The sequence below is a fragment of the Chiloscyllium plagiosum genome, unplaced genomic scaffold, assembly GCF_037043375.1.
Source record: "Chiloscyllium plagiosum isolate Xiang-an unplaced genomic scaffold, Cpla_swu_hap1 HiC_scaffold_8, whole genome shotgun sequence".
Taxonomy (NCBI): Eukaryota; Metazoa; Chordata; class Chondrichthyes; order Orectolobiformes; family Hemiscylliidae; genus Chiloscyllium; species Chiloscyllium plagiosum.
Window position 1 is genome coordinate 97,898,349 of NW_028270146.1, and position 11,214 is coordinate 97,909,562.

The 11,214-nt window shown below is 41.1% G+C and overlaps 1 protein-coding gene across 1 annotated transcript; it reads left to right on the forward strand.

Moving 5' to 3' along the window:
• Positions 1–2,190: 2,190 nt before the first annotated feature.
• On the forward strand, positions 2,191–4,785 carry LOC148149462 (putative G protein-coupled receptor 139). The gene is made up of 2 exons (XM_087989487.1): positions 2,191–2,263; positions 3,884–4,785. Exons 1-2 carry the CDS (start codon positions 2,191–2,193, stop codon positions 4,783–4,785), a joined length of 975 nt encoding a protein of 324 aa, XP_087845613.1.
• The last annotated feature ends 6,429 nt before the right edge of the window (positions 4,786–11,214 follow it).

Genomic DNA, 11,214 nt, shown 5'->3' on the forward strand with positions numbered 1-11,214 from the left:
AGAAGTTGATTAGCAGGTACAACAGGTAATCCAGCAGGCAAACAGAATATTGGCTTTCATTGCTAGAGGGATTGAAGTTATGAACAGGGAGGATCTGCTGCAATTGTGTAAAGTGTTGGTGGGGCTGCACCTGGAGTATTGTGTGCACTTCTGGTCTCCTCATTTGAGGAAGGATATACTGGCTTTGGAGAGGGTGCAGAGGAGGTTCACCAGGTTGAGTCCGGAAATGAGGGGAGGTTGAGCTGTCTCGAACTGTGCTCACTTGAATTCAGGAGAATGAAAGGGAATCTTATAGAAACATATAAAATAATAAAAGAGATAGATAAGATAGAGCCAGGCAAGTTGTGGTGGGTGAGATGAGGACTAAGGGACATGGCAGTAAGATTAGGGGGAGTAGAAAAAGCACAGGGATGAGGAAGAACTTCTTTTCCCAGAGAGCAGTGAATCTATGAAATTCTCTGCCCAAGGAAACGTGCAGTTGGATGGGTTTTTGCATGGTGGAGGAATTAACAGTTATGGGGATAATGCAGGTAGAAGGAGCTGAGATAGTGGATGGATCAGCCATGATGTTAATGATTGGCGGAGCAGACCCAATGGGCCAATGGCCTACTCCTGCTTCTATTGCTATGAAACTATGAAACATAAGAGTCTTCTTGCAGTTTAGATTTTCAGTTAAGCTGAAGTGTAATAAAGATGAAAACAGCATCCCATCAGGGAAAGTGTGTAAGTATTTGAATCTGGAATTGGCAAATCCAACAGACATTTTTAATTTGTTTGTAATGGTCAGAATTTTTTTTTTCACTCTTCGAATGGAAGTACATCAGGCAAACATTAAAAAATGTTTAAAATTGCCTGGTGGTTAATTTTAAACAGAAAGGGCACAGTTCATTTAGAAAAAGTCAAAACCATTGATTAATATTTTGTTGAAGTATTTCTCTCACAAAGTATCATATATGTGTCATTATAATATATGCTGTAAATAAAGCCAACCCATGTTTAACACCCACAGAGAATTGTACAAAATGGCACCCAGAAGTCACATGACTAATCTTGTGGAGTTCAGCCTGCACATATTTCAGGATGGAATCACAAGAGACTTTTTGAAATTCAATGAACATTTCCAGGGGTCATCAGAAACTCACTGATTGTGGATACCTTGAATGTATGAATCATACCTCATAGATCATCATGACATGACAGTGGGAACCATCCAAGCCAAAAGCTAAGCCAGTTCATAAATGTAAATCACCTTGACTAAAAGACAATTAGGTTAACCCAATACCAAACAGGGAAGCATGACCTGCCTATTTCTAGATAGTAGCCATTTTAAAGCTTGTTAGGATAGGTTATGAGCAACCATTTTGTTGTAACTCCTCCAATGGAGCTCTGTGAGACTCCATAAGGGAGAGGGTTCTCAGCCAAAGGGAGGAGAGGGAAGAAGACAGATGGAAACCAAATGCTGCTGACCTGGAAAAGTCAGGCAATCTGCAAATGTCTTAACCAAAGAACTAGTGAGGACAAGGAAACCTCATGTTCTCCCAAGTTCTGTTTACTTGTTAAGTGCACCTGAAAAAGCAAAGACTAACTATCCAATGACTGAATCCAACACAGCCGCTGAAGCAGCTGACCTCAAGTTTTCATCTCCTTCATGTCAGAAAGAGAATCTTCAACAAAGCAACAGAACTGCAACTATCTTAAAGACTTATCTTCCTTTCATCTTCAAAAGTCACTTTTTATCCTTGTCTACTTGTAAACCTGTGTGTCTGTGCTGTTATTAACTTTATAATTTTCACTCTAATAACTTCCAGTAATGGTAGTCAAGACTAAAGCTTTGTTGCTGGTTATTTTTAAAAGGTTGCTGAAAGAGCAATGTACATTTGTTGTTCATCGGTCACTCTGAAGATTCAGTGTGGCCATGTCACGGGGCAGAGAAATGATAATTCCTGTGGACTGTCTTGCTTTATGATGCAGAAGGTAACAGGTAATTATATTTCATCCCATTGTTCCTATGTCAGTTTCCCCAATGATCACACTTGTTTATTCAATTGAATATTATGAAATTAATAATGATGTAACTGGCACCTCACTGGAGTTTTCCCTCCTGTATAAATACAAGACATCTCTCAATATATTGATTAGGAAAAGCTGTTGCCTTTAAGCACCACTGGAAACTGTTACATCTCACAGAAAATGCACGAACCAACAATATTCCATCAGATAGAAGACATTTATTACCCTGTTCTTGCAGTTGTTGGAGTCCTTGGTCAGCATCTTAACAACTTCATAGAAGCCAATAATTTTTGACATACAGATTTATCTGAGTTACTTTGAAAGTTTTTGTTTCTCAAGAATTCTCCTTTGATCATTTTAAGGCTGGTGTTTGCATAGTGGTAAACTCATGAAACCATTAATCTGGATTCCCAGGGCTAATGTTCTGGGGACATGAATTCAATTTCCACTCTGATAGATGGTGACATTTGAATTCAATTGTTTTTTTAAAATCTGGAATAAGATGCTGATCCAATGTCAATCGTGTAAACATTGTTTACTGTCATAAATACTGATCAGGTTCATTAATGCCCTTTAAGGAAGGAAATCTGACATACTTGTCTCGTCTCATCTACATGTGATTTCAGGCCCACAGCAATGTGGTTGACTCTTAATTGCAACTTGGGCAATAAGGGGTAGGGACCAATTATTTATTTTCTTTAAAAATTGAGTGACGTCCAATGTCAGTGATTAGACTCAACTCAAGGCTTTTTCTCACTTTCTTATTTATCTGCAGGAAGTGGCCATCACTGCATGTACAATAATAACATGGATACAAAATTGGCTGAGAGATAGTAAAAGTTGGGTAGTGGTTAATAAATGTTCTTCAGACAAGATGAAAGGTAGTATTGGAGTCCCCCAGAAGTCAGTGTTGGATCTTTACTGCTGTGTATAATATGTTATGTACGTACACACCTTTTTAAATAAATATTAAGGACCAAGACCTTGGCATACAGACCCCAATTTCAATTAATTCTATTGATTGTACACAATTTGAGAGTGTTGTGAAATGTGAGAGGGCTGTTGTGAAGCTTCAGAAGAACATAAACTGATTGCTATAATGGGCAATCAAGTGGAAAATGAATTTTAATGCAGACAAGTGTGAAAGAATATAATTTAGAAGGAACGTCAAGGAGAGACAATATAATATCAAGACTCCAGCCTTGGATGGGCTATTACACCCAGTCCTGTGCTCTACATATTAAGAAAACTGTGAAGGCATCAGAGCAAGTGCAGGTTAAATACAGGAGGATAAGCCGAGAGATGAGGAAATTCAGTTGCATTGTCAGATTGGAAAAATAGGGACTGTTTTCAAAAGAAGAGAAGAGAAATTTAAAAGAAAATTTGACAGAAGTGTTAAAAATTGTGAGGGGTCTGCACACAGTGTGAAAGGACAAACTACTCCCACTGGATTGAGAATATATGGACACATATTTAAGGTAATGAGCAAAGTAATCTGGAATATTCTGCCTCCCAGTTTGGTGGAGATAGGTTCAATTGAGGTGTTTAAGAGGCAATTGCCTTGTTATGTGGAATGGAAAAATATGCAGAATTACAGTGCCAGGTAAATTTCTCCTTTGAAGAGCTGGCATACACACAACAGATTGTGACCTCCTTTTGTCTGTATCAATCCTTTGACTGAGACTATGAAAGCTGTTGGACAAAGCTTTGAAGTTTATAGATCTAATACAAATTAACAATGTTCAGATATGCATCAGCAATGATCTGGTTGAACAAGATTAATAGATTGGCAGCCCTTATGTGATCATGTTATTCTCAAATCCTCTGAGAATCCAATCTTAAACCTTGTTTTCTATTTCTCTATGTATGCCAGTTAATTCAGTGGCTATTATCATCCTGTCACGTGGTATGTGTGGACTCTCCAAGTGTATCACTCTCTACCTGGTGGCCATGACAATGGCAGATCTATTGGTCGTATTCACTGATGTAATACTGTTTACAGTGATTCCATTTTACTTCCCAGGGACTTACCTGGAAACTACTCCAGCTCATTCTCTTCTGCTTGTCCTGCTTTATGCAGCCACAGATATTTCTGTCTGGTTCACAGTCTCCTTCACTTTTGATCGGTTTGTTGCAATTTGCTGCCAGAAGTTGAAAACAAGATATTGCAAAGAAAAAACTGTGACTGTGGTTATAAAAACAATGAGTGTGCTATTCTGTTTGAAAAACATTCCTTGGTACTTTGTGTATGAACCTGAATATATCATTGACAATGTACCTTGGGGCTACAGCCTGCCAGTGAACTTTTTCAGTGAAGCTGCTTGGGTAATATTTGATACACTCAATATTATTTTAACTCCTTTCCTCCCATTCATTCTGATTTTACTGCTCAATGCTCTAACTGCGAGACACATTTTAGTGACCAGCAGAATCCGCAGGAAGTTACTGGATCACAGCAAGAGAGTGAATCACACTGATTCAGCGATGGAGAGCCGCAGGAAATCCATCATTTTACTCTTCACCATCTCAGGCAGTTTTATCCTGTTATGGATGACAAATGTGGGCTTTTTCTTTTATCGCCGATTAACTGACAGGTTTTACTACACAGGTCCCCATGATCCTGCGTATATCACTGAACAATCAGGCTACATACTGCAGCTTTTGAGTACCTGCACCAACACCTGTATTTATGCAGTGACCCAGACTAAATTCAGAGAGCAGCTGAAGAATGCAGTCAAATACCCAGTCACTGTAATTGGGAAATTACTGAAATGATGGAAGCAGTTTATCTAAAAGTTGATTCCGGTCACAATATGTTTGCTTATTTAATCTCTTGACATTTCATCACAGCATCTGCATGATTTCTCAGTCCAGCAATGACCATCTCCTTTGAAAATTATCCACTTATGATCTTCAGGCACACAGCTCCCAAACCCTGCAAACTCGGTTTTCCTTCGAAATGTGCACACACCGGGTAGTCCTGGCAGACCACCACCTGAAACTGTTCTTGTCACAATGAACTTTATTCCTTGTTGTACTGAAAATATTTTACCTCTCCCTTCCCATTCTCCTCTGTAACATATTCAAGTTTGATTCAACCCCTAACATTGTCCAGTTCCATCAACTTTGCTGCAAAGTTCTCTTTTCACTTTCATAAAATGGCTTCAAAAATGAGAACTGGGAAAGATATTTGCAAGGGACTAAAACACCATAAGACAATAAGATGTAGCAGCATACACAGGCCATTCAGTCTATCAAATCTGCTCTTTGCAATGAGGTCACGACTAATCTGATAATCCTCAATTCCACTTTTTTGTCTTTTCCACATAACCCTTGATTCTCTTACTGATTAAAAATCTGACTCTCTCAGCCTTGAATACATTGTATGACCAAGGCTCAACAGGCCTCTACAGTGACCTGAGACAAGAAATTCCTCTCATCTCTGACTTAAATGTGCAACTCTTACTCTGAGGTTATGCCCTTTGTGCCTAGATCAACACAGCATTCTGCAAATGATAAAGTATGGGAGAGGGAGAGCACTAATTTATAAATATATTAATCTGACATTCATTGTCAGGAGGTTATTAAAGTCTATGTTTCTGATTAGAATGAACACTACAAACAATTTCAGCCAGACAGAGCTAGAACTCCTCTGAAAACTTTGCCTTGGCGACAATATCAGATTCTGAAAAGAGATAAGACCTATAAATGCGCAAGAGAAGGGTTCCATTCTGGCTCTGTACACATAGATGGGCATAACTACATCAGGCCCATTGTCACAAGGTCAGTGGAATGCAAGCTGTTTGTATACATGGGCAGGAATATACATAAGTGGAGAAGACAAGTCTTAAATAGGCAGGAGATGTTATTTGGAACATGAAAAATTGCACACCCAAAGCCAGTTCCATTAAAGCAATTTTCATACGACCCTGCAGTGGAGTTGAAAGACATCAGCAGACAGGTGGCAGGAGGGCTAATGCAGTTTTGGAAAGTGATATTTCTCCTCGGAGGGTCGACAGTAAGGAACCTGTTGAATAGATTGGGATCGGGGACTGGGGACGAGGCAAGTAAGTCATCTACTGATAGAGAGGAGTAATATACTACTGACTCAGGGGTGAAGAGTGTCCTGTGGGCCTGTATAAATAAGTTGTTCGTGGATTGAGGAGTTTCCTCTATCAGGCTTCTTTTTTTTTTAGTAGGCCGTCCTGCAAAAAGTGGTGGTGCTCCTGGTCCTCCTTAAAACAGTTACTACAGTAACGGGGTTGATAATTTCTATCCTCACTGGGCTTACGTCTGCAGGTAAAATCAATTGTCCAGATGGACCATACGGTCTTTCTGATGCAAACATCCATTGCAATAATCAGCCTTAGTCATGCTCCAAATGCCGAAGGTGTCTGGTCCGGTGCACTGGGTAACATCTCCTCAGCATAGGTGGTAGATATTCTCGGATCATTCCAGATTTCATTGATGTTTAGTGGCTTTCCCATTAGGATGTCGTATGTGATCAAACAGGTCAGTAGGTAAGCGATCTCCCACATGTCTCTCCTCTTAGTTCAAGTATCTGTAATAAGAATAACATTAAAACAACAGCAACAATCAGAAACCCAAATGGACAGGATCTTGGTTCCCTAGGATTCCAGTATTCTCTCCTCCTCTCTCCCCTTTTGATTGGTGCAGCCAATCAGTTTACAATGGGACAGGTGGTCCCAAGCCGAACAACCAGTGACTTTGACAGCCATAGGGGTGGGAAGTAAAACCTGGAAGGGACCATCCCAGTGAGGTTGGAGAGCCTTTGTGACAAGCACAAACAAACCCGGCTCCACCCGTGATGAGGCTGAAAGGGAGGGAACATTGCCATAGGCCATGGGCACCTGGGAGTGAAAGGCGTGCACAACGTTAGTTAGAGCAAGAACATAGCCAATCATTTCTTCGGTCATGTGGTGGAAGTGAACTGAGGAGGGTCCGCAATCGTTCCAAAGAGTATGGAATGGGCGACCGTAGAGAATCCCGGCTGGAGACAGCCGAGTTTTGCCCGCAGGCCTGATCGCATCTGGAATAAGGCCTCAGGGAACAGCATAACCCAGGAGAGGACAGTCTCAACCACTGTGTTGGCAAGTTTAGTCTTAAGAGTCTGGTTAAAATGTTCAACAAGGACGGCAGTCTGAGGACAATAAGCACAATGCAGTTGCAGATGAATAGAAAGCTGGGAACAGAGTTCTTCATTAATATAACTCACAAAGTGCGGTCCATTTTCTGAGCTAATGCACACAGGTCTATCGAAGTGGGGAATAATTTCCTTAAGCAACATCTTCACCACAGTCTCAGCAGTAGCATTAGTAGTAGGGTAGGTTTCAATCCACTTAGAAAAGACATCAACAATAACAAAAACATGTTTATAACATTGGCATTTACTCAACTCAATGTAGTCCAGTTGAAGTATCTCAAAAGGGATCACAGGGAACATCCTTGCTGGGGTTGTGCTCCTGACAGATCAGGCAACAGTCACAAACTCTCTGAACCAAAATACCGCAGGCGGGGATGCCACCAGCTGCTCAGAAGTAAGGCACTGACCGCTCTGGCCCCACAATGAGTTGTGCAATGAACACATTCAATAACCCACAGAGCAAGATCATCAGACATACAAGTTTGACCCACGGGAGTAGTCCAGAGTTGAGTGTCAGGGTCATACAAACAGCCCAACTCGGACCATAACAGCTTATCAGTGTCAGGGGCATCCCCCTGAAGTTTAACAACATCTTGGATGGTTGGCATTAATTCATGTCTCAATTTAGACACCACTATAATTCTAAACCTATCATCTTTAAACCTTTTCTTTTTGTTTGAACTGCTAACCGGTATTTTGCGTCAAAACTTATATGGATGTAGATTTCTGTTGCCAATAATTTGTCGGGTTGGATCAAGTTTGACCAAAGTTAGCGAAGGGTCGAACTGCCCTGAAATAAGTGAGAGGAAAACCAAACGGACAGTCATTCCCCAGCACCTAATCTGTCGACAGTCTGTCTGTACCGATTCGGGTCACAGCACCAAATGAGGGGGGTCACTCAGTTCCATGACCAGTCAATAAACACACCTGGAAACGACTATTTGTCCATCACACAAGCAGTGACGGCCGGGTCGGTAGATTATTCTGATACGGCCGGGTCAGTAGATTTGATCAGCCCAGAAGTATGGGTACCTCTAGACCACCAAAGAATCCGACCCCTTTACAGAGTTTGCGGAGGGTTCATATACATTGTTTGTAGGCAGGCAGGGAGCATGATCACTTGGTAATAACTAATGAAATAGCATAAAGCATTTGTGCATACCATCTCATCCTAACACGATTTCTTGTAAACAACTTGTTATTAGAATGATCTTTGTCCTGCCTTGTGATTAGAATTAACTGTTATTTCTGTATTTTTATCAGAATTACATCAGTCTGCCATTTCTTGTTTCTGTCAGGTTCAGTGCAAACTAATTTGTCATAGAGTCATAGAGAAGTACAGCATAGACAGACCCTTTGGTCCAACTTGTCCATACCGACCAGATATCCTAACCTAATCTAGCTCCATTTGCCCACACTTGGCCCATGTCCCTCCAAATACTTCATATTCATATACCCATCCAAGTGCTTTTTAAATGCTGCAATTGTACCAACCTCCACCATTTCCTCTGGCAGCTCATTCCATACACGCACCACCCTCTGTGTGAAAAAGTTGTCTCTTACGTCCCTTTTACATCTTTCTCCTCTCACCCTAAACCTATGCCCTCTAGTTATGGGCTCCCACACTTCAGGGAAAAAGACTTTGTCTATTTATCCTATCCATGTCCCTCATGATTTTATAACCCTCTATAAGGTCACCTCTCAGCCTCTGATGCTCCAGGGAAAACAGCCCCAGCCTATTCAGCATCTCCCTATAGTTCAAATCCTCTAACCCTGGCAACATCCTTGTAAATCTTTTCTGAACCCTGTCAGGCCTCACAACATCCTCCCTATAGCAGAGGGACCAGAAGTGAATGCAGTATTCCAAAAGTGGCCCAAACAATGAACTAACCAGTACAGCCGCAACATGATTTTCCAACTCCTATACTCAATGCACCAACCAATAAAGGTAAGCATACCAAACACCTTCTACACTATCGTATCTACCTGTGACTTTACTTTCAAGGAACTATGAAGCTGCACTCCAAAGTCTCTCCCCACGACTTTCCCATTAAATGTATACATCCTGCTAAGATTTGCTTTTCCAAAATGCAGCACCTCGCCTTTATCTAAATTAAACTCCATCTGCCACTCCTCAGGCCATTGGCCCAACTGATCAAGATCCCTTTGTAATCTGAGGTAACCTTCTTCGCTGTCCACTATACCTCCAATTTTGTGTCACCTGCAAACTTAAACTATACCTCCTATGTTCACATCCAAATCATTTATATAACTGATGAAAAATAGTGGATCCAGCACCGATCCTTATGGCACTCCACTGGTCACAGGCCTTCAGTCTGAAGAGCAACCCTTTGTCTTCTACTTTCGAGATAGTTCTGCATTCAAATGGCTAGTTCTCCCTGTATTCCATGAAATCTAACCTTGCTAACTAATCTCTCATGGGAAACCCTGTCCAATGCCTTACTGCAGTCCATATAGATCACAACTGTTGATCTGCCCCCATCAATCCTCTTTGTTACTTCTTCAAAAAAACCCAATCAAGTTCGTGAGGCATGATTTCTCACGCACAAAGACATGTTGACTATCCCTAATCAGTCCTTGCCTTTCCAAATACATGTACATCCTGTCCCTCAGGGTTCCCTCCAACAACTTACCCACAACTGATGTCAGGCTCACTGGTCTATTGCTCCCTGGCTTTTCCTTATCACCTTTCTTAAATAGCGGCACCACATTAACCAACATCCAGTATTCCGGTACCTCACCTGTGATTATTTATGATACAAATATCTCAGCAAGGGGCCCAGCAATCACTTCCCTAGCCTCCCGCAGAGTTCTAGCATATACCTGGTCAGGCCCTGGGGATTTATCCACCTTTATACATTTCAATACATCCAGTACTTTCTTCTCTTTAATATGGACATTTTTCAAGGCGGTATCACTATCTATTTCCCCACATTCTATATCTTCCATGTCCTTTTCCACAATAAACACTGTTGCAAATTATTCATTTAATACCTCTCCATTTCCTGCAGTTCTGACCTTTCTGAACTTTGAGGGGCCCTATTCTCTCCCTCGTTACCGTTTTGTCCTCAATGTATTTATACAACCCTTTGGATTCTCTTTAACCCTATTTGCCAAAGGTATCTCATGTCCCCTTTTTGCCCTCCTGATTTTCCTCTTAAGTATACTCCTACTGCCTTCATATTCTAAGGTTCTCTTGATCTATCCTGTCTATACCTAATATATGCTTACTTCTTTTTCCTTTGTGTTTGGTGTTCAAGTGAGTTTTACAACTATGCCGAAGGAAACCTCTGAAGAGGAATCTCAGTGGATGCCAGATGTCAACTCTGTTTTTCTCTCAACAGAGGCTGTCAGACCTATTGGATTTCTGCAGCACTTTTTGTACATTTTTCAGATTTCCAGCCTCTACAGTATTTGGCGATGACATATATTGATATCGTGTCTTGCATGATCTCAGAGCAACCCAAAACATTAAATCCAATTAAGAACCTTCTGAAATGCAACGTAGGAAAGATCACAGTCAATTTTATGCATGGCAAGCTCCCATTGTGATGGTGACCAACTAACCTAACCTAACCTTTCTAGCTACACTGGTCAAGGGTTGACACATTGGACAATTCCTCTGCTCTTCTTCTAAGTTGTGCTATGGGGTGTTTTATGGACAGTTAAGGCCTTGGTTTAATATCACATCTGAAAAAAGTGGCAGTTCCAACAGTACAGCTTTAGTATCCCATTGGAAATATAAGCCAAGATTTGTTGCTCAATGCCCCCCTGTGAGAATAAGGTTTAGAAAGGAATAACCAGACCATCAGAGCTACACAGGAGATTCCTAGCCATCAGAGCTGGAAAGATGCATTTGAGCTCGAAAGATGTATCAGATATGGAAAGACGTATCAGAGCTGGAAAGAAATATCCAGGCCATCAGAACCAGCAAACAAAACATTCAGGTCATCCAAGCGGGAAAGCAATATCCAGGTCATCCAAGCTACAGAAAGTATCCGAGCTGGGAACAAGTATCC

Excerpts from the sequence above, each read along its gene's own strand:
- LOC148149462 (XM_087989487.1), top strand. The coding sequence starts at position 2,191 with ATGCACGAACCAACAATATTCCATCAGATAGAAGACATTTATTACCCT. Across the intron at positions 2,264-3,883 it reads TGCAGTTGTTGGAGTCCTTG|TTAATTCAGTGGCTATTATC; the intron begins GTCAGCATCTTA and ends TATGTATGCCAG.